General features: G+C 53.5%; 1 protein-coding gene across 14 annotated transcripts in view; it reads left to right on the top strand.

Annotated features, from left to right (window-relative positions):
* Positions 1–20,834, top strand: part of PLXNB3 (plexin B3) — an 81,045-nt gene extending 60,211 nt beyond the window's left edge. For all 14 annotated transcript variants that reach the window (XM_077329624.1, XM_077329620.1, XM_077329617.1 and 11 more), the window contains 11 exons: positions 1,104–1,170; positions 3,174–3,492; positions 4,586–4,689; positions 5,771–5,858; positions 7,501–7,670; positions 9,576–9,736; positions 12,121–12,268; positions 15,083–15,147; positions 17,664–17,739; positions 18,979–19,053; positions 20,100–20,834. In XM_077329624.1, the coding sequence (XP_077185739.1) occupies positions 1,104–1,170; positions 3,174–3,492; positions 4,586–4,689; positions 5,771–5,858; positions 7,501–7,670; positions 9,576–9,736; positions 12,121–12,268; positions 15,083–15,147; positions 17,664–17,739; positions 18,979–19,053; positions 20,100–20,204 (1,378 nt within the window). In that variant the 3' untranslated portion in view covers positions 20,205–20,834. The remainder of the gene's footprint in view (positions 1–1,103; positions 1,171–3,173; positions 3,493–4,585; positions 4,690–5,770; positions 5,859–7,500; positions 7,671–9,575; positions 9,737–12,120; positions 12,269–15,082; positions 15,148–17,663; positions 17,740–18,978; positions 19,054–20,099) is intronic.
* The last annotated feature ends 1,970 nt before the right edge of the window (positions 20,835–22,804 follow it).

Genomic DNA, 22,804 nt, shown 5'->3' with positions numbered 1-22,804 from the left:
AGGGGATGGGAAAGTCCTTGACCTGAGACCCTGGCTCAGTGTCAGAGCCTTTGCTTGGCAGGCAGGAGGTCCCAGGTTCAATCCCCGGCATCTCCAGTTAGAAGGACCAGGCAGGAGGGGATGGGAAAGACCTTGACCTGAGACCCTGGCTCAGTGGCAGAGCCTCTGCTTGGCAGGCAGGAGGTCCCAGGTTCAATCCCTGACATCTCCAGTTAAAAGGACCAGGCAGGAGGGGATGGGGAAGTCCTTGACCTGAGAGCCTGGCTCAGTGGCAGAGCCTCTGCTTGGCAGGCAGAAGGTCCCAGGTTCAATCCCCGGCATCTCCAGTTAGAAGGACCAGGCAGGAGGGGCATGGGAAAGACCTTGGCCTGAGACCCTGGCTCAGTGGCAGAGCCATTGCTTGGCAGGCAGGAGGTCCCAGGTTCAATCCCCGGCATCTCCAGTGAAAAGGACCAGGCAGGAGGGGATGGGGAAGACCTTGGCCTGAGACCCTGGCTCAGTGGCAGAGCCTCTGCTTGGCATGCAGAAGGTCCCAGGTTCAATCCCCAGCAGCATCTCCAGTGAAAAGGACCAGGCAGGAGGGGATGGGAAAGACGTTGGCCTGAGACCCTGGCTCAGTGGCAGAGCCTCTGCTTGGCAGGCAGAAGGTCCCAGGTTCAATCCCCAGCAGCATCTCCAGTGAAAAGGACCAGGCAGGAGGGGATGGGGAAGACCTTCACCCGAGATCCTCAAGACCCACTGCTGGTGGCTGGTGATCCGTACCAATCAGCAAAAGAAACTCTTATGAAATGTCAGTTAGCTTCCTGTCTTCTCAATAGAAGCAGGTTTCGTATCAGAAAGGTGAAACACGCAGTGCTTGTTTCCGTAATCATTTTTAAACACGCGGCTTGTTCCCTTGATGGGAAAAGATCCCTTGGCACCTGGAATGTCTAATTCCAGAGCAGGCCCCTCTTACGTCTGTCCTGCAATCCTCCAAAGCCAAGGATTGCAGTCCCTAAATTCCACTGCAGCCGGAGCAGCTGCCGGGGAGCAATATTTAGCACCAGGGAAGGATGGGAAAATGGCTTAAAGGTGTTTTTCTTGGCCCCGTGCCCATTCTGCAGGACGGAGACCATGGTGGAGAAGCTCCTGACCAACTGGATGTCCATCTGTCTGTACTCGTATCTCCGGGTAAGCTCTCTTTTTGTGGTCTGCCTGGGTTGTACGTTCCCACACAAAGGCAGGCGAGCATGGGTTGTGAAGTCATTGGGAAGAGACGGAAGAGACTTGCCTGGCACCCTGTTGGGGATGGTATTCAAAAACATTACAGTGGATCTCCAGCCATTTCCTTTCTTGTCACTCTTCCTGCCTAGTTCTTTGACTTACTGTGAGCCAGTCTGGTGTCGTGGTTAGGAGTTCAGGCTTCTAATCTGGTGAGCCGGGTTTGATTCTGCACTCTCCCACATGCAGCCAGCTGGGGGACCTTGGGCTAGTCACAGCGCTGATAGAGCTGTTCTGACTGAGCAGGAATATCCGGGCTCTCTCAGCCTCCCCTCCCTCACAGGGTGTCTGTTGTAGGGAGAGGAAAGGGAAGGCAAATGTAAGCCGCTTTGAGACTCCTTCAGGCAAAGAAAAGCGGGATATAAGAACCAACTCTTCTTCTTCAGTAATCTCAGGGCTCTCTCAGCCTCCCCTCCCTCACAGGGTGTCTGTTGTGGGGAGAGGAAAGGGAAGGCGATTGGAAGCCGCTTTGAGCCTCCTTCGGGTAGGGAAAAGCGGCATATAAGAACCAACTCTTCTTCTTCTTCAGTAATCTCAGGGCTCTCTCAGCCTTACCTCCCTCACAGGGTGTCTGTTGTGAGGAGAGGAAAGGGAAGGCAAGTGTAAGCCGCTTTGAGACTCCTTCGGGTAGAGAAAAAGCAGCATCTAAGAACCAACTCTTCTTCTTCAGGAATCTCAGGGCTCTCTCAGCCTCACCCACCTCACAGGGTGTCTGTTGTGGGGAGAGGAAAGGGAAGGCGACTGGAAGCCGCTTTGAGCCTCCTTCGGGTAGGGAAAAGCGGCATATAAGAACCAACTCTTCTTCTTCTTCAGTAATATCAGGGCTCTCTCAGCCTCCCCTCCCTCACAGGGTGTCTGTTGTGGGGAGAGGAGAAAGGCGACTGGAAGCCGCTTTGAGACTCCTTCGGGGAGACAGAAGTGGCGTATAAGAACCGACTCTTCTTCTTCTACTGCGTCTCTGTTTACAGAGCTGAGTCATCCCAAGATTAGCCTTTCTGTGCAGGAAGAGCTACCCAGGTGTTTGAGCATTCTGCCCACCCCACCCCGTGTTGCACAAAATGGTGTCTTCTGATGTCAGCCAAGCTGTTGGGGCCACCTTGGCCTCTTGTTTGTTGGCCTGCGTTGGTGCCACTGGATAGTCTGCAAAGACCCTGCCAATTTCTGTGGCTGTTTCCAAGCCTTCCTGGTCTGCTCCAGCCACTCTGCTGCTGCTTCATACCAACCAAAGAGCCAGCCTGGTGAATTGGCTAAGAGCAGCGGCCCCTAATCTGGAGAACTGGGCTTGATTCCCGCACTCCTCCGCCACTTGGAGACAGCTGGGCGACCTTAGGCCAGTCACAGTTCATAGAATCATAGAGTTGGAAGGGGCCACACAGGCCATCTAGTCCAACCCCCTGCTCAACGCAGGATCAGGCCAAAGCATCCTAAAGCACCCAAGAAAAGTGTGTCTCCAACCTTTGCTTGAAGACTGCCAGTGAGGGGGAGCTCACCACCTCCTTAGGCAGCCTATTCCACTGCTGAACTACTCTGACTGTGAAAAATTCCCTTAGAACTGTTCTCACAGAACAGATCTCTGAGAGCTCTCTCAGCTCCACCTGCATTACAGGGTGTCTGTTGTGGGGAGAGGAAAGGAAAGGTGTTTGTAAGCTGAAAGTGGGGTATGAAAAACCAGCCCTTGTTCTGAGTCTCTTCATACACCCCCCTCCCCAAAGAGGTCCCTCAAGCCGAATCTGGCCACGTACACCCCCAACCACCCTCTGCTTTATTTCTGCCCCTCCCTCGTGACCCGCCACTCATCAATACCTTTAGGGATGAGAGAGAGGAAAGGTGCTCGTAAGCCGTTTTGTGTCTCCTTTGGGTAGTGAAAAGCGGATATAAATAATTTGCTCATTTCTCTCCCCTCCTTGGTGAAGGAAGTGGCTGGTGAGCCCTTGTACATGCTGTTCCGGGCCATCAAGTATCAGGTGGACAAAGGGCCAGTGGATGCCGTGTCCGGCAAGGCCAAACGGACGCTGAACGACAGCCGACTGCTAAGGGAGGATGTGGAATTCCGGCCCCTCACCCTGACCGTCTTGGTGCGCGGGGCTGGACCCGGCGGGATGGAGACCCAGCGGATCCCAGCCCGGGTCCTCGACACAGACACCATCACCCAGGTGAAGGAGAAGATCGTGGACCAGGTGTACAAGGGGGTCCCTTTCTCCCAGCGCCCTTCTGTGCACTCCCTCGACTTAGGTAAGGCACATTCTCTCCCCCTCCTGTTTATTCTCTTCTTATTGAAGGCAAAACCCCTCTGTTCTGCTCTGGTTCGGTCTCCCTTGGAGTCCTGTGTTCAGTTTTGGGCACCCCAGTTGAAGAGGGATGGAGACCAACTGGAGCGTGTCCAGAGGAGGGCAACAAAGAGGGTGAGGGGTTTGGAGACTAAGACGTAGGAGGAAAGGTTGGGGGAGCTCGGTCTGTTTAGCCTGGAGAAGAGGCGACTGAGAGGGGATCTGATCACCATCTTCAAGTATTGAAAAGGCTGCCATATAGAGGATGGAGCAGAGTTGTTCTCTCTTGCCCCGGAGGGACAGACCAGATCCAATGGGATGAAATTAATTAAAAAGAAATTCCTTCTAAACATCCGGAAGAAGTTCCTGACAGTGAGAGCGGTTTCTCAGTGGAACAGGCTTCCTCGGGAGGTGGTGGGTTCTCCATCTTTGGAGATTTCTAAACAGGGGCTGGAGAGCCATCTGATGGAGAGGCTGATTCTGTGAAGGCTCAAGGGGGTGGCAGGTGACAGTGGATGAGCGCTAGAGTTGTGAGTGTCCTGCACAGTGCAGGGGGTTGGACTAGATGACCCAGGAGATCCCTTCCAACTCTAGGATTCTATGAAAGATGGCAGCCCAGTCACCTCCTGTTATTTGAGGCTAGGCAGAGGGCCTCCTTGGTCATGGCACAAAAAACTTTGAAACTCCCTCCCTAGGGAGGGTTATTTCTCTCCCTCTTTTTGGCCTCTTCCGCCAGCTGGTGGAGAATTCTTATTCCATTCGGCATTCCCCCGAGGAACTCTTATTGGCCTTCCCCCCTAGCTGTGTTAATACATCTCCGAGGTTCTTATTGTATTGTTCAGTGTTTTGCCTATACGTTTTCGATGCTGCCTTAATATTTAAAACAATTTTTAAAATGTTAACTGCTTTGGGGGGGATGTGCCCAGTTTGGTTTGCAAGACCTCCCCACGGGTTCTAAATAAATTAATTAAGGAGGAATGGAAAACCATTGTTGGGATGCCATTGTCATCTTCAGCATAGAGAGGTCTCACACGTCCTCCTTCCTTACCTCTCTTTAGAGTGGCGATCGGGAGTCGCTGGCCACCTGACGCTCTCCGATGAGGATCTGACCTCCGTCACGCAGAACCAGTGGAAGAAACTCAACACGTTGCAGCATTACAAGGTATTGGGGGGAGCCTGAGCCTGTGCCCTGACTTTTTATCTCATTATTCCTTCGGGCAGCTCAAGGTAACATTCATGGGTCTCCTTTCCCTACGTTTATCCTCACAACAACCTTGTGAAGTAGGCTGAGCTCAGAAAGGGCAGGACCAGCCCATGGTGACACACACCTGATGCGGCCTTATACTGAAACAGACTGTCAAAGGCAGTAGTCAGGCTGTTCCACTGAGCCAGGGTCTCAGGCCAAGTTCTTTCCCATCCCCTCCTGCCTGGTCCTTCTAACTGGAGATGCCGGGGATTGAACCTGGGACCTTCTGCAGGCCAAGCAGAGGCTCTGCCACTGAGCCAGGGTCTCAGGCCAAGGTCTTTCCCATCCCCTCCTGCCTGGTCCTTCTAACTGGAGATGCCGGGGATTGAACCTGGGACCTTCTGCAGGCCAAGCAGAGGCTCTGCCACTGAGCCAGGGTCTCAGGCCAAGGTCTTTCCCCTCCCCTCCTGCCTGGTCCTTCTAACTGGAGATGCCCGGGATTGAACCTGGGGCCTTCTGCCTGCCAAGCAGAGGCTCTGCCACTGAGCCAGGGTCTCAGGCCAAGGTCTCTCCCATCCCCTCCTGCCTGGTCCTTCTAACTGGAGATGCCGGGGATTGAACCTGGGACCTTCCGCAGGCCAAGCAGAGGCTCTGCCACTGAGCCACGGCTCCTCCAGGGTAAGGGAAAGAGTAGAGGTGGTTCACCATCGCCTGCTGCAGTGCAGCAAATCCTATAATTTCCTAGGTCATCTCTCATCCAACTGTTTACCCTGCTGAGCTTCCAAGTTCTGGCAAGATGAAGCGAGGCTGGGCTTTTAGGCCGCTGTAAGGCAGGGGCTATCATTTTCAGTTAACATTATAAACCTCCTTGAATCTCTTGGAGAGAAAAAAAAGGATTTGAAAATGCCAGCAGTAAACAAATAAGCCTTTTGCTTGAAGCTACAAGCTCTTTATTTTCCTTTCTGGGGTCGTGGCGTCCAAGAAATAGCCTTTTGCTCATTTTCTCCAAGTGGTTGTAATTTTTAAAAAGTGCATGTCTGTTTTTGACTCTTCCCAGGTTCCAGACGGGGCTACGGTCAGCCTCATCCCCCGCCTTCACAATGACGTCTCCCAAGGCCTGAGCCAGAACTACTTCTCTGGAGAAAGTGAGTCTCTCTTTCTCTGACTCTCTAAACCTGTTACAGTTTCCTGCGTCCTCCTCTTCGCCTCTCATAGAATCATGGAAGGGGCCATGCAGGCCATCTAATCCAACCCCCTGCTCTATGCAGGATCAGCCCAAAGTATCCTAAAGCATCCAAGAAAAGTGTGTATCCAGTGAGGGGGAGCTCACCACCTCCTTAGGCAGTCTATTCCACTGCTGAACTACTCTCACTGTGAAAAATTTTTTCCTGATATCTAGCCTATATCGTTGTACTTGAAGTTTCAACCCATTACTGCGTGTCCTCTCCTCTGCAGCCAACAGAAACAGCATCCTGCCCTCCTCCAAGTGACAACCTTTCAAATACTTAAAGAGGGCTATCATGTCCCCTCTCAACCTCCTTCTCTCCAGGCTGAACATTCCCAAGTCCCTCAACCTATCTTCATAGGGCTTGGTCCCTTGGCCCCAGATCACCCTCGTCGCTTTCCTCTGTACCCTTTCAATTTTATCTACGTCCTTCTTGAAGTGAGGCCTCCAGAACTGCACACAGTACTCCAGGTGTGGTCTGACCAGTGCCGTATACAATGGGACTATGACATCTTGTGATTTTGATGTGATGCCCCTGTTGATACAGCCCAAAATGGCATTTGCCTTTTTTTACCGGTGCATCACACTGCCTGCTCATGTTTAGCTCTCCCCCGCAGGTGGTGGCTGAAACAAGGACCATTGACTTTCTTTGTAGAGTGACAACCTAGGGAAATTTTCAGGCCCTTGACAGGTCACCTGCACACAACTATTTTTTTATTTCTACCCCACCTTTCCCCCCAGTTGGGACCCAAAGTAGCTGACATGTTTCGCCTTTCCTCCAGCGTGGTGTTGTGTTTAAGAGTAGCAGCCTCAGCTTCTAATCTGGGGAACTGGGTTTGATTCCCCATGTCAGCACATTACATAAGCTCTTGACAAAGATGCTGGGGAAGGGGGTTGCCTAGCATATATACCTGGGCAGGGACAGGGGGACATAGGGGCAGCATTTGACCGGGCACAGTGATTCACACAGTAAGAGCAATACAGTTTCCCCTGATCTAAAAGGTAAAGGTATCCCCTGTGCAAGCACCGAGTCATGTCTGACCCTTGGGGTGACGCCCTCCAGCATTTTCATGGCAGACTCAATACGGGGTGGTTTGCCAGTGCCTTCCCCAGTCATGACCGTTTACCCCCCAGCAAGCTGGGTCCTCATTTTACCGACCTCGGAAGGATGGAAGGCTGAGTCAGCCTTGAGCCTCATGGGCAGAAGTTCAGACTGCATGTCTGCTGCTTTACCACTCTGCGCCAGCCTCTGATCTACAAAGTGACAAAACCACCCATCCGGCCATCTGTTGTTTAGACTGTGATCCCAGCGAGGCCAGCCTTGTAGGAAGAGAAAGGAAAGGGAAGGGGGGAGATGAGGCTTTGAAAGGCAAGCAGGGGGTGGGAGAGCCACTCTCTAGCACTCAGCGGCAGAGCCAGGAGCACAAAGCAACCAAGTGAACCTCAAAGGAGCCAAAATTACGGGTCAGGAACTAGGATGTTTGCGACAAATTGTTGCTAGTGAGAATTGGGCACCCCCCGCAGAGGTCCCCTCTTAATGATCGCTCCCCTGCCCTCTGCAGATACCCCGATGCTCGAAGACGGCGAGGAGGGAGGGGTGCGTCTCTGGCACCTGGTGAAGCCCTCCGAGGAGCCGGAGCCCACCAAGCAGATGCAGGAGCGGCGGAGCAGCCTCCGAGAGCGTGCCAAGGCGATTCCCGAGATCTACCTCACCCGCTTGCTTTCCATGAAGGTAAGAGCCCGGCTCTTTGAGAGCCAGCTGGGGGGCGGGGTTAAGAGCCGCAGGTTTTATCTGTGTGAAGCGGGGCACTGTCGTTTGCAAGTAGCCTTTGAAGTTGGGGAGCTGTCTGTGATCAAGGAAAGGCTCCCTAGGATCCGCGTGCGAGGAGTACCCTTATCTGCGATTAGCAGCATACGGTTGATCAAGATGCTATCGATGTCAGTAAAAGAAGAGCAACTGATTTTTTTTTTATACCATGCTTTTCACTACCCGAAGCAGTCCCAAAGCAAATTACTAGCCTTTTCCCCTGATTTCCCCCGCAACAGATGCCCTGTGAGGTAGGCAGGCCTGAGAGAGCTCTGGAAGAACTGCTCTGCAAGAACAGCTCTAAGAGAATTGTGACGGGCCCAGGGTCATCTAGCCGGCTGTAAGGAGGATTGGAGAATCAAGGCCGGTCCTCCAGATTAGAGTCTGCTGCTCTTTACCAGTCTGAGTGTGTCAATCGTGGACTCCCCCCCCCCCAGCATAGTGCAGTGGTTAAGAGTGGTTAAGAGTGGTGGACTCTAATCTGGAGAACTGGGTTTGATTCCCCCCTTTCTCTACATGCAGCCAGCTGGGTCACCCTGGGCCAATCACAGCTATTGGTGGTCTTGGTATTGTCACAGTTCATTTAGAGCTGTTCTCACAGACCAGTTCTCTTAGAGCTCTCTCAGCCTTACCTACCTCACAAGGTATCTTTTGTGGGGAGAGGAAGGGAAAGGTGTTTGTAAGGAGGAGAAGGAGAGAAGAAGAAGAAGAGTTGGTTCTTATATGCTGCTTTGCTCTACCCAAAGGAGTCTCAAAGCGGCTTCCATTCACCTTCCCTTTCCTCTCCCCACAACAGACACCCTGTGAGGTGGGTGAGGCTGAGAGAGCCCTGATATTCCTGCTCGGTCAGAACTGCTTTATCAGGGCTGTGGCGAGCCCAAGATCACCAAGCTGGCTGTATGTGGAGGAGGAACGGGGAATCAAACCCGGCTCGTCAGATTAGAAGTCCGCACTCCTCACTGTGACACCAAGTCACTTTGAGACACCTCATGCTTTCTCAGCCTAACCAACCTCGCAGGGTTGTTGAGAGGATAAAATGGAGGAGAGTGGAAAAATACGGGCTTTCTTCTCTCCTCTCCTCTCCTGGAACATATTCCCAATGCTGCAGGTCATATGGAAGAAAGCTGAGGGAGGAGATGCTTGGTCAGTTGCTGACAGTTAATTGTTAATTTTACTAATTTAATGCTGTTTTATTGATTGTTTCATCCTCCTGTCAAGAACTGTCCTGAGCCCATTTGCGTAGAGGGGCAGTGTGCATGCTGAATAAATAATAATAATAATATTTAAAAAAATAAGCTGTTTTGATTCCCCGTCGGGGAAGAAGGCAGACAATATAATTAATTAATAGGCTCTACACTAAAGCCTCTTGTGGCGCAGAGGGGTAAGGCAGCGATATGCTATCTGAAGCTCAGCCCATGAGGCTGGGAGTTCGATCCCAGCAGCCGGCTCAAGGTCGACTCAGCCTTCCATCCTTCCAAGGTCGGTAAAATGAGTACCCAGCTTGCTTGCTGGGGGGTAAACGGTAATGACTGGGGAAGGCACTGGCAAACCACCCCGTATTGAGTCTGCCATGAAAACGCTGGAGGGCGTCACCCCAAGGGTCAGACTTGACCCGGTGCTTGCACAGGGGATACCTTTACCTTTTACCTTACACTAAAGTTAGTCCAGAGAATACCTGTGTACTGGAGACCCATTGTTGTGCACCTAACCTGAAAGCACAGGCTTTTGCCAACTCTGATGTACTTGTGGGTTGTGATCAAATGACCAAGGGTGTGCTGTTTCGTTACCGCTCACCTTTCCGGTGGCTCTCCTTCCTTTTCATTTCTCAAGGGGACGCTGCAGAAGTTTGTGGATGACGCCTTCCAGGCCGTGCTGAGCGTGAACCGCCCCGTCCCCATTGCGGTCAAGTACCTGTTTGACCTGTTGGATGAGCTGGCGGCCCGGCACGGGGTCAATGAACCCGAGACGCTGCACATCTGGAAGACCAACAGGTGAGATAAGGCAGGAATGAGGGAGTCCAGACATTCCTTTGATGGGCTGTGATCCGAACAGGTGGCTGGGTTAGTCTGCCTGCAGCAGTAGAAAAGAGCCAGAGTCCAGGAGCACCGGAAAGACTAGCAAAATGGGTGGGAGGGGAAGTGCTTTCGGCAGTCACAGCTCACTTCTTCAGCTACCAAAGAGCCACAGTCCAGGAGCACCGGAAAGACTAGCAAAATGGGTGAGAGGGGAAGTGCTTTCGGCAGTCACTGCTCACTTCTTCAGCTACCAAAGAGTCCAGGAGCACCAGAAAGACTAGCAAAATGGGTGAGAGGGGAAGTGCTTTCGGCAGTCACTGCTCACTTCTTCAGCTACCAAAGAGCCAGAGTCCAGGAGCGCCGGAAAGACTAGCAAAATGCCTGGGAGGGGAAGTGCTTTTGGCAGTCACTGCTCACTTCTTCACCTACCAAAGAGCCAGAGTCCAGGAGCACCAGGAAGACTAGCAAAATGGGTGGGAGGGGAAGTGCTTTCGGCAGTCACTGCTCACTTCTTCAGCTACCAAAGAGTCCAGGAGCACCGGAAAGACTAGCACAATGGGTGGGAAGGGAAGTGCTTTCGGCAGTCACTGCTCACTTCTTCAGCTACCAAAGAGCCAGAGTCCAGGAGCACCAGGAAGACTAGCAAAATGGGTGGGAGGGGAAGTGCTTTCGGCAGTCACTGCTCACTTCTTCAGCTACCAAAGAGTCCAGGAGCACCGGAAAGACTAGCACAATGGGTGGGAAGGGAAGTGCTTTCGGCAGTCACTGCTCACTTCTTCAGCTACCAAAGAGCCAGAGTCCAGGAGCACCAGGAAGACTAGCAAAATGGGTGGGAGGGGAAGTGCTTTCGGCAGTCACTGCTCACTTCTTCAGCTACCAAAGAGTCCAGGAGCACCGGAAAGACTAGCACAATGGGTGGGAGGGGAAGTGCTTTCGGCAGTCACTGCTCACTTCTTCAGCTACCAAAGAGCCAGAGCACCGGGAAGACTAGCACAATGGGTGGGAGGGGAAGTGCTTTCGGCAGTCACTGCTCACTTCTTCAGCTACCAAAGAGTCCAGGAGCACCGGAAAGACTAGCACAATGGGTGGGAGGGGAAGTGCTTTCGGCAGTCACTGCTCACTTCTTCAGCTACCAAAGAGCCAGAGCACCGGGAAGACTAGCACAATGGGTGGGAGGGGAAGTGCTTTCGGCAGTCACTGCTCACTTCTTCAGCTACCAAAGAGCCAGAGCACCGGGAAGACTAGCACAATGGGTGGGAGGGGAAGTGCTTTCGGCAGTCACTGCTCACTTCTTCAGCTACCAAAGAGCCAGAGCACCGGGAAGACTAGCACAATGGGTGGGAGGGGAAGTGCTTTCGGCAGTCACTGCTCACTTCTTCAGCTACCAAAGAGCCAGAGCACCGGGAAGACTAGCACAATGGGTGGGAGGGGAAGTGCTTTCGGCAGTCACTGCTCACTTCTTCAGCTACCAAAGAGTCCAGGAGCACCGGAAAGACTAGCACAATGGGTGGGAGGGGAAGTGCTTTCGGCAGTCACTGCTCACTTCTTCAGCTACCAAAGAGCCAGAGCACCGGGAAGACTAGCACAATGGGTGGGAGGGGAAGTGCTTTCGGCAGTCACTGCTCACTTCTTCAGCTACCAAAGAGTCCAGGAGCACCGGAAAGACTAGCACAATGGGTGGGAGGGGAAGTGCTTTCGGCAGTCACTGCTCACTTCTTCAGCTACCAAAGAGCCAGAGCACCGGGAAGACTAGCACAATGGGTGGGAGGGGAAGTGCTTTCGGCAGTCACTGCTCACTTCTTCAGCTACCAAAGAGCCAGAGCACCGGGAAGACTAGCACAATGGGTGGGAGGGGAAGTGCTTTCGGCAGTCACTGCTCACTTCTTCAGCTACCAAAGAGCCAGAGCACCGGGAAGACTAGCACAATGGGTGGGAGGGGAAGTGCTTTCGGCAGTCACTGCTCACTTCTTCAGCTACCAAAGAGCCAGAGCACCGGGAAGACTAGCACAATGGGTGGGAGGGGAAGTGCTTTCGGCAGTCACTGCTCACTTCTTCAGCTACCAAAGAGCCAGAGCACCGGGAAGACTAGCACAATGGGTGGGAGGGGAAGTGCTTTCGGCAGTCACTGCTCACTTCTTCAGCTACCAAAGAGCCAGAGTCCAGGAGCACCGGGAAGACTAGCAAAATGGGTGGGAGGGGAAGTGCTTTCGGCAGTCACTGCTCACTTCTTCAGATACGGGGCATAGGTGGGTTGTGGGGGGTGTCAAATGGCCAGGTTGGGAGGGAAGACAGGAGGGCCGGAGCGACATTTCGTCTCTCCATCCTGCCTCCCAGAGTCCTAACAACCTTCTCACCCTCAGTTTACTGCTGCGTTTCTGGGTGAACACCCTAAAGAACCCGCAATTCATTTTCGACGTCCGTGTCTCTGACAACGTGGATGCTAACCTGAGCGTCATCGCCCAGACGTTCATCGACGCCTGCACGACGGCCGAGCACAAAGTCGGGAGGGTACGTACGAGCTGATGTCCGTGAGTGGGGTGAATGGGGTTGAGGCCTAGGGGTGGTGTCTGTACCGCACGGTAGTGACTTTGAGCTGCATGGTTTACAGTGTGCACCATTCATCATGATTGACACCACGCAACAGATTGTCCCAAAGAGTCATTCCCACGTGGTATTCACTGCTGCAGGAAGTGGCAGTGACTGAAAGCATAGGCAGTTTCAAGAGCGGATTGGGTAAACATCTGGAGCAGAAGTTTCTCAGTGGCTGTTAGCCACAAGGGAGAGATGGGACCCTCTGTCTGGGCCACAGATGCTCTGTGTTCTTGGTCCTTGGGGGGCCGCAGTGGGAGGGCTTCTGGAGTTCTGGCCCCTCTGGTGGACCTCCCGATGGCCCCTGGGTTTTGGCCATTGTGCTGGACTGGATGGGCTTTTGGCCTGATCCAACATGGCTTCTCTTCTGTTCTTGTGCCTTGGGCAGTGATGCTCTGTTTTCTTGGTGCTTGGGGGGCAAGGGACAGAGGCGTTCTGGAGTTTGGTCCTGTTGGTGGACCTCCTGGGTTTTGGCCACTGTGTGACACAGAGTGTTGAACTAGATGGGCCACTGGCCTGATACAACATGACATCTCCTACGACCTTATGGCCAGGGCAGGGATGCTCTGTCTTCTTGATGCTTGAGGGGCAGAGTTGGGAGGCTTCTTTCTGGCCCTACTGGTGGGCCTCCTTCCCTGGAAAGGACATCCTGGCTCCTTTGATCAATCCTGTGCTAAATTCTTCCGACATCCCAAAGGAAGGGGGTGGGGGACGACCCATAATCTTAGGTTAAGGCCAGCAAACTGTTTGCGCTGGGATGCTAGATGTATATGTGGGCGTTTGTGTCCTAACCCATTGGGGCTATTATTTTTCTAGCTCAAGGGGCTCCGCAGAAGATCCAAAATCCATTTGCAAGCTGGCATATTAGAAAAATCAATTAAAACTTGATCTCCGTTGCCCGGGCACCTCTTACAGTTCCGGCCTGTTTTCAAAGATTGATGCAGAGGGGCTGGTTTCCAAGAATCTTCTTTGCTTGTTGTGTGGGAACGGCTTTACTCCCATCAAATCTGCGAGATGATTAGCATTCCCGTGTGGGTTGAACTGCGTTGCGTCACCACACTGCTGTCATCAGGGTTGCAAAACACATCTCCCACATCCTTGCACTTTCCCATTGTGTAAATGTTGGGGACTGCCCTAGAACTGTGGTTTAAAAAGGGTCCCAAATTCAAGCAGCCACGAATGAAAAACACATGACCTTGGGGACTCAGGGGTTAATTCAGGCTTCCCCCCCCCCAGCTTATTTATATCTCGCTTTTCCCCCAGTTGGGATTCAAAGCAGTGAACATCATTTCACCCTTCTGCGTCCTCTCACAGCAACTATATGAGGTCCCTCCCCAAACTGCACCTTTCTAGGCTCTCCCTCCAAAATCTCCAGGTCTTTCCCAACAGGGAGCTGGCAACCCTGCTTGTAAGTGGTGATCCCAACTTTCTCATTTTTTCCAATAGCTCGTGCTTGGGTGCATACTGCTTCTGAACATGGAAGTTCCACTGACCTATCCAGGTCTATACTCAATGACAGGCCTATCCTCTTAGCCTTCATTCATTCATTCATTCATTCATTCATTCATTCATTCATTCATTCATTCATTCATTCATTCATTCATTCATTGTATTTCTATACCGCCCTCCCCGAAGGCTCAGGGTGGTTTACATGAAACAACAAAATAGTATAGGTAACATCATTCAAGTAACAGTAAGGTGGTAAGGAGAGGAAAGGGAAGGCGACTGGAAGCCGCTTTGAGCCTCCTTCGGGTAGGGAAAAGCGGCATATAAGAACCAACTCTTCTTCTTCTTCTTCTAACAACAACATTTACATAATAACAATAACATTAAAGGAAGGTGAAACTGCTAGAGCCTTAGCTCAACTCGTACTGAGACCCAGGGTTTGGGTGGATTTATTCACAGTCGTGGTAGGAGGGGATGTCTTGGGGGCCCATTGGAAGCAATGGACAGGTCGACCTCAACCAAATGCCTTTTGCAGGCCTTGTGGAACTGCTTTAGTTCTGTCATTTTATTTTGGGCAAGTCGAGTCTATTCAGGTTGTGCGGAAGTATGTTTATGAATTCCTGATGATGCTTTTCTCAGTCCTCCAGATCACGTTCTCCAAGGCCATTGATTGAGGCGTGGAAAAAGTACTTCCCACCCACATCTCCCGTAGCCAAACTCCAGCTTTATCTCGGTCACCTTCACAGGCTGCGACTCATGTTTTGTTTTGTTGAAAGGAGGCCTTTTGGACAAGAAGGTGTTGTTTTTTGATTGCCCCTCGCTCTTAGCTGCTCAGCCGGGGAGGCTGGAGGAAGTAGGGAAGCAATTCTCAGAGTGGGGAGCATCTTAGTTCCCCATCCGAAGCTGGAGAATTGCATTTTTGGGTTTGTGATTTTCGTCGATCACTGTTTGATTAGTGCAGGGTGGCGTCCTCTCTGGTGCCCCCTAAGTGTTTTTAGGAAGTGAGTGGGACCAGTTAGGTCCAGCAAGGCTTCTGGTTGAGTACTGGAGATTTAACTGGTTTTTAAAAAATGTTACGACGGCAGCAGGTGACACCACAGAACAAGGCTCTGCACCGTGTTCCTGAAATTTAGCTGACGGGGACGAGCCTCAACAAGGGAAGCTGGAAAATGTATCTGCAAACCATTCTGGGCCAACCTGAAATTAACCCAGTGGCTCATGCCTAGAATCTGGGTCCCACTCCTAGATCCCCTTTAATGACAGGCTCTTAACTTTCATTTTCTGTAGGATTCGCCTGTCAACAAGCTGCTGTATGCTCGGGAAATCCCACAGTACAAGCAGATGGTGGAGAAGTAAGTGCAGCTACACAAACACAAACACACACACAAAGATGGGAGACGGAGGTCAAAAGCGGTGGTAGACAGCAAGCAAACACAAAACAAAACAGCGTCCACATTCCCGAGCAGCCCTTTCCTCCAGGGGAAGTGATCTCTGCAGTCTGGAGAGGAGCTGGAATTCCAGGGGATCCCCAGGCCCCACCTGAAGGCCGGCATCCCTGTCCCTCAGTGGGGTCCAAGGGCACAGAGTCCCCCTTCCCAAGCAGCCCTTTCCTCCAGGGGAACTGATCTCTGCAGTCTTGAGAGGAGCTGGAATTCCAGGGGATCCCCAGGCCCCACCTGGAGGCTGGAATCCCTGACCCTCAGTGGGGTCCAAGGCCACAGAGTCCCCCCTCCCAAGCAGCCCTTTTCTCCAGGGGAACTGAGCTCTGCAGTCAGGAGAGGAGCTGGAATTCCAGGGGATCCCCAGGCCCCACCTGGAGGCTGGCATCCCTGACCCTCAGTGGGGTCCAAGGCCACAGAGTCCCCCCTCCCAAGCAGCCCTTTCCTCCAGGGGAACTGAGCTCTGCAGTCTGGAGAGGAGCTGGAATTCCAGGGGATCCCCGGGCCCCACCTGGAGGCTGGCATCCCTGACCCTCAGTGGGGTCCAAGGCCACAGAGTCCCCCTCCCAAGCAGCCCTTTCCTCCAGGGGAACTGATCTCTGCAGTCTGGAGAGGAGCTGGAATTCCAGGGGATCTCCAGGCCCCACCTGGAGGCTGGCATCCCTGACCCTCAGGGGGGTCCAAGGCCACAGAGTCCCCCCTCCCAAGCAGCCCTTTCCTCCAGGGGAACTGATCTCTGCAGTCTGGAGCGGAGCTGGAATTCCAGGGCTGGATCCCCAGGCCCCACCTGGAAGCTGGCATCCCTGACCCTCAGTGGGGTCCAACGCCACAGAGTCCCCCCTCCCAAGCAGCCCTTTTCTCCAGGGGAACTGATCTCTGCAGTCTGGAGAGGAGCTGGAATTCCAGGGGATCCCCAGGCCCCACCTGGAGGCTGGCATCCCTGACCCTCAGTGGGGTCCAAGGCCACAGAGTCCCCCCTCCCAAGCAGCCCTTTTCTCCAGGGGAACTGATCTCTGCAGTCTGGAGAGGAGCTGGAATTCCGGGGGATCCCCAGGCCCCACCTGGAGGCTGGCATTCCTGACCCTCAGTGGGGTCCAAGGCCACAGAGTTCCCCCTCCCAAGCAGCCCTTTCCTCCAGGGGAACTGATCTCTGCAGTCTGGAGAGGAGCTGGAATTCCAGGGGATCCCCAGGCCCCACCTGGAGGCTGGCATCCCTGACCCTCAGTGGGGTCCAAGGCCACAGAGTCCCCCCTCCCAAGCAGCCCTTTCCTCCAGGGGAACTGATCTCTGCAGTCTGGAGAGGAGCTGGAATTCCAGGGCTGGATCCCCAGGCCCCACCTGGAGGCTGGCATCCCTGACCCTCAGTAGGGTCCAAGGCCACAGAGTCCCCCCTCCCAAGCAGCCCTTTCCTCCAGGGGAACTGATCTCTGCAGTCTGGAGAGGAGCTGGAATTCCAGGGGATCCCCAGGCCCCACCTGGAGGCTGGCATCCCTGACCCTCAGTGGGGTCCAAGGCCACAGAGTCCCCCCTCCCAAGCAGCCCTTTCCTCCAGGGGAACTGATCTCTGCAGTCTGGAGAGGAGCTGGAATTCCAGGGCTGGATCCCCAGGCCCCACCTGGAGGCTGGCATCCCTGACCCTCAGTAGGGTCCAAGGCCACAGAGTCCCCCCTCCCAAGCAGCCCTTTCCTCCAGGGGAACTGATCTCTGCAGTCTGGAGAGGAGCTGGAATTCCAGGGCTGGATACCCAGTCCCCACCTGGAGGCTGGCATCCCTGACCCTCAGTGGGGTCCAAGGCCACAGAGTCCCCCCTCCCAAGCAGCCCTTTCCTCCAGGGGAACTAATCTCTGCAGTCTGGAGAGGAGCTGGAATTCCAGGGGATCCCCAGGCCCCACCTGGAGGCTGGAATCCTTGACCGTCAGTGGGGTCCAAGGCCACAGAGTCCCCCTCCCAAGCAGCCCTTTCCTCCAGGGGAACTGATCTCTGCAGTCTGGAGAGGAGCTGGAATTCCAGGGGATCCCCAGGCCCCACCTGGAGGCTGGCATCCCTGACCCTCAGTGGGGTCCAAGGCCACAGAGTCCCCCCTCCCAAGCAGCCCTTTCCTCCAGGGGAACTGATCTCTGCAGTCTGGAGAGGAGCTGGAATTCCAGGGGATCCCCAGGCCCCCCCTGGAGGCTGGCATCCCTGACCCTCAGTGGGGTCCAAGGCCACAGAGTCCCCCCTCCCAAGCAGCCCTTTTCTCCAGGGGAACTGAGTTCTGCAGCCTGGAGCGGAGCTGGAATTCCAGGACCTCCCAGATCCCATATGGAGGCTGGCATCCTTACAGATGTGGTCAAAAGGGGGCAGTATTAAGGAACTGCTTTTCCTGGGCCCTCTTTTCCCTTCGGCTCCCCACTGACCTTTCTCTTCTCTCTCCTGCCGCCCCGACTCAGGCATTACGCTGATATTCGACAGACGGTTCCCGCCAGCTACCAAGAGATGAACTCTGCCCTGACGGAACTCTCAGGGGTAAGGGGCCCCTCTTGGTCCTCCGTTTCCAGAACCGAAACCACGTTTGGGAGGAAAGGGAAGGAATCCCCGAGGGTATAAATAGCACTCAACCTCACTCGCAAAAAGGGGCTGTGCAGATTATACCCTGCTCTGGTTCGGCCTCCCTTGGAGTCCTGTGTTCAGTTTTGGGCACCCCAGTTGAAGAGGGATGTAGACAAGCTGGAGCGTGTCCAGAGGAGGGCAACAAAGATGGGGAGGGGTTTGGAGACCAAGACGTAGGAGGAAAGGTTGGGGGAGCTTGGTCTGTTTAGCCTGGAGAGGAGGCAACTGAGAGGGGATCTGATCACCATCTTCAAGTATTGAAAAGGCTGCCATATGGAGGATGGAGCAGAGTTGTTCTCTCTTGCCCTGGAGGGACGGACCAGAACCAATGGGATGAAATTAATTCAAAAGAAATTCCATCTAAACATCCGGAAGAAGTCCCTGCCAGTCAGAGCGGTTCCTCAGTGGAACAGGCTTCCTCGGGAGGTGGTGGGTTCTCCATCTTTGGAGATTTTTAAGCAGAGGCTGGAGAGCCATCTGATGGAGAGGCTGATTCTGTGATGGCTCAAGGGGGTGGCAGGTGACAGTGGTTGAGCGATAGGGTGGTGAATGTCCTGCATAGTGCAGGGGGTTGGACTAGATGACCCATGAGGTCCCTTCCAACTATATTATTCCATGATTCTATGATTCTAGGAAGCCGACTAAATATTGCAGCCCTTATCATGAGAGTGTGCTTTGTCTGAGGCACCATACAGCTGCACAAACCCTCCATGCTCACAGAGACCCAGTTGGTCTTTTCAGTAGATGATGTGTGAGTTGAGCCATTCCAAGTTTGTCAAGGGTGTGAGACTTTTATTTGGGGGGGGGGGGACTTTAAGAAGGGCTGGAGGAAAGGGTTCCTTGGGTCTCAGTTCAGAAATGGGTCCCGTTCCTTAGATACAATGTCATGGAATGGAAGTCATCGGTTCTGACTTATAGGCAAAGCGTGAGGGGGAATTGACATACAACAGAATGAAAATGGACAGAATCCTAGAATCCTAGAGTTGGAAGGGGCCACACAGGCCATCTAGTCCAACCCCCTGCTCAACGCAGGATCAGCCCTAAGCATCCTAAAGCATCCAAGAAAAGTGTGTATCCAACCTTTGCTTGACTTTGCAACGGGAATTATATTTTTAAAACTTTAAAATATTTTTTCTCTCTCCACCGCCTTGGTAGAAATATTCCGCTGACCTCAACTGCCTGGTTGCTCTGCAAGAACTTTACAACTACATCAACAAGTACTACGACCAGGTACGGGGACGTGGTGCTCGTGACTTCAGGCGGGAGGGGCGTCCACACGGAACCAGGCAGGTTACTCTATTGCCTGTGTGGGTGCCGAGATGGAAACAAGGGTATTGGGGAGTGTTTTGCAATCAGGGTTTCTTGAAAGCCTGGAATTTCTTGATGGCCCTGGAAGAGTTTCACGAATGGGTGGGAGTTAAATTAATTTATCTTTAACCGCGGATTCTCTGTTAAAATAACAGGCTAAGGGTTTAGTGGGAAGAGAGTGGGCGTGGCCTGGAGCCGGCTCCCGGCTGCAGAACCATTTTCGGCCCTAGGGGAGGCTGGGGGGGGGGAGGCTGCCTTCCTTCCTTCCTTCCTTCCTTCCTTCCTTCCTTCCTACCTTCCTTCCTTCCTTCCTTCCTTCCTTCCTTCCTTCCTTCCTTCCTTCTTCCTTCCTTCCTTCTTCCTTCCTGCCTTCCTGCCTTCCTGCCTTCCTGCCTTCTTTCTTTCTTTCTTTCTTTCTTTCTTTCTTTCTTTCTTTCTTTCTTTCTTTCTTTCTTTCTTTCTTTCTTTCTTTCTTTCTTTCTTTCTTTCTTTCTTTCTTTCTCCCCCCTCCACTACCCCGCTAGCGCCCGCTGCATTCCTGACTGCAGCGGGCTTTTCTACTAGTATATATAAAAATACGTATAATTTCCCACCCACACAGGAGCCAGGTAGCTTTAGCCAGGACCTTCCCCCCCAGCTTTGTAACATAAGCAAGTAAGGACAAGGTGTGAGGAAAGCTCGGGGGAAATCCAAGGTGCATGAATGTGCATGACGCCGTGAAGGGGAAGGGGCATTTCCCAGCAGAATCAACCCCGAGGCGTGTGACCCGTGGCAGCTTTGGAAGGGAGTGGGGCAGGAAGAGAGGAATAAAACATCTGCTCTGGGGAGAAGGTGGAGGAACTGGGGGACAGAGTTGACCCTTTCCGTTCCAGCCCTCCCATGGACGGACGGACAGGCCGCTGGGGGGGCCTGTTGAGAGACGGGTGGGGAACGGGCCTAGTGACCTGCAAATTCACTCCTCCTCGCAGATTATCAGCGCCCTAGACGAGGACCCGCTGGGACAGAGGATGCAGCTGGCCTACCGCCTGCAACAGATCGCGGCTCTGGTGGAGAACAAAGTGACCGACTTGTGACGCCAGCCCCCGGAGCCACGCCCTGCCCGGGCAGCCCAGACTGGCACAAAAGGGCCCCGGCGGATTTAACCCGAAGTGCTCCCTGCCGTCGGCCAGCGTGCGCACGCCCTCGTCGTTGCCCCCCAGTGCCTTATCCGCATAGATGCTGCTGGGCTGTCTCGAACTCGGTGCTCTCGCTCTGTCTTTTTAAAAACTAGCTGCAAAGGGAATCTTCCCAGACCGATACACTGGCTTTGTAAATTTTGGGATTTTTTTTTTAAAGGTGTATTTATTTCCGTGGCTCTCTGAGGAGGGGGGTCGGCTGCCTTCTCCCACCCATGGGGTAGGATGAGGTTTAAAGCAATGTCTGGGATTTGGGGAGTGTGTCCCCTCCCCCAAATTTCCTAGACCCTTCCCCCCACACACACACACCGCACCCTCCTCAGCTTCTGGGCTGATAATGCACTAATATCGGGGTGGTGATTCTTCTGTACAACAGAGTCTAACTATTCCCTTTTAACGCTCCCCCCCCTCGTCTCTTTTTAACTCCCCCCTCCCCAATTGTATGTATATATGGGGCTCTCGGCTCCAGGATTGTATTTATTTTAATGAGATTTTGGAGAATTAAAAACGAAACCACTTTTCAGAAAAAGAAAATTGTCTGCTTTACTCTCCAAAGCCAAGGGTCGGGAAGGAAGAAATTGTGGGTGGGTGGGCAGGGGGAGGGGTTTAACGGCCCGGAGGGCAGCCCTGCAAAGGCAGGTCAGGTGGGGAGGGCAGTACAGCTGCATAGCCCTCCTCCTCATGCGGGTTTCCCCACCAACAGGAAAAAGGCAGTCTGGGTTGGTCAGTGGTTGACGGGCAGATCCCTTGGGTCTAGCTTTTTTCCTATTGATGGGCTCTATTTTGGCTTCTGCGTGACACACAGTGTTGGATTCAATGGGCTGTTGGCCCAGTACAGCATGGCTTCTCTTACGCTCTTATATCTCTTAGCAATGGGCAATTGTTATGCCCCCTACCAGGACTCGAGAGCAATCCGGAGATAAAAGGAACGTTTTTGATCTGGAAAAGTGTACTGTTGCTTTTTCAAATCCAGGTATGGGACCATATTATCTGTTTGGCATTCAGCGAATTTTAAAGGACTCGAGTTCGGGTTCTAGAAGTCTTTACGAACATGTCCGGTGCAACCCTGAATAGCGGTTAGTTTTTAAGCCAGATAATCTTGCTGGGGGAGAATTCATGACAAGTTGTAACTTGGATCTTCCGGGACCAGGAGCTTCGGAAGGCGTGAATTGTTCCGGGGGACTGGGTTTAACACGGCTGCCGTTGGCTTCTACTAGTCTGTTCTTTTATGTTCTTTGGGAGGACACGTTCACAAAAACAATTGAGCCCTCAACCCCTCACCAAAAACCAAAATGATAGCACATACACCAGTTTCTTTACACTTTGTTTGGTTTTCGTTTGAAGTCATCGCAAAGTTGCCAGCTTCCGGTTTAGAAATCTGGTAGGGGGCACAGCCTGGGGAGGGGGGGCTTGGGAAGGGGGGGGGTTCTAAAAAGTCCCACCCTTCAGTATAACCCTTGTCTCCAAGGGGGTGGGTGGGACTGATTCTGAAGGTTGGAGACTAGTTGAATTCTGAAAGATCTCCAATTCCATCCTGGAGGTTTGGAGATCGAGGAGAACTGCAGGAGGGCACACCTGGGGGGCAGGAATTGGCTTTGGGATTTCTACATGCAGGTAGCACTGGCTTCTTCAATTTGGGGATGCAGCTTGTGGAGGACAGGGATCTTGGTGGGGTCCAATGTCACAAAGCATCTTTCTTCTAGAGGAACCGGTCTGGATATGAGATGGAATTCTGGGGGATCCCCAGGCCCCACCTGGAGGCTGGCATCCCTGACCCTCAGTGGGGTCCAAGGCCACAGAGTCCCCCCTCCCAAGCAGCCCTTTTCTCCAGGGGAACTGATCTCTGGAGAGTCTGGAGAGGAGCTGGAATTCCAGGGGATCCCCAGGCCCCACCTGGAGGCTGGCATCCGTGACCCTCAGTGGGGTCCAAGGCCACAGAGTCCCCCCTCCCAAGCAGCCCTTTCCTCCAGGGGAACTGATCTCTGCAGTCTGGAGAGGAGCTGGAATTCCAGGGGATCTCCAGGCCCCACCTGGAGGCTGGCATCCCTGACCCTCAGTGGGGTCCAAGGCCACAGAGTCCCCCCTCCCAAGCAGCCTTTTCCTCCAGGGGAACTGATCTCTGCAGTCTGGAGAGGAGCTGGAATTCCAGGGGATCTCCAGGCCCCACCTGGAGGCTGGCATCCCTGACCCTCAGTGGGGTCCAAGGCCACAGAGTCCCCCTCCCAAGCAGCCCTTTTCTCCAGGGGAACTGATCTCTGTAGTCTGGAGAGGAGCTGGAATTCCAGGGGATCTCCAGGCCCCACCTGGAGGCTGGCATCCCTGACCCTCAGTGGGGTCCAAGGCCACAGAGTCCCCCCCTCTCAAGCAGCCCTTTTCTCCAGGGGAACTGATCTCTGCAGTCTGGAGAGGAGCTGGAATTCCAGGGGATCCCCAGGCCCCACCTGGAGGCTGGCATCCCTGACCCTCAGTGGGGTCCAAGGCCACAGAGTCCCCCCCTC

This window comes from Paroedura picta, chromosome 3, assembly GCF_049243985.1.
Source record: "Paroedura picta isolate Pp20150507F chromosome 3, Ppicta_v3.0, whole genome shotgun sequence".
NCBI classification, from domain to species: Eukaryota; Metazoa; Chordata; class Lepidosauria; order Squamata; family Gekkonidae; genus Paroedura; species Paroedura picta.
The sequence above is the reverse complement of the archived record's forward strand: the minus strand, read 5'-3'. Positions and strand labels throughout refer to the sequence as shown.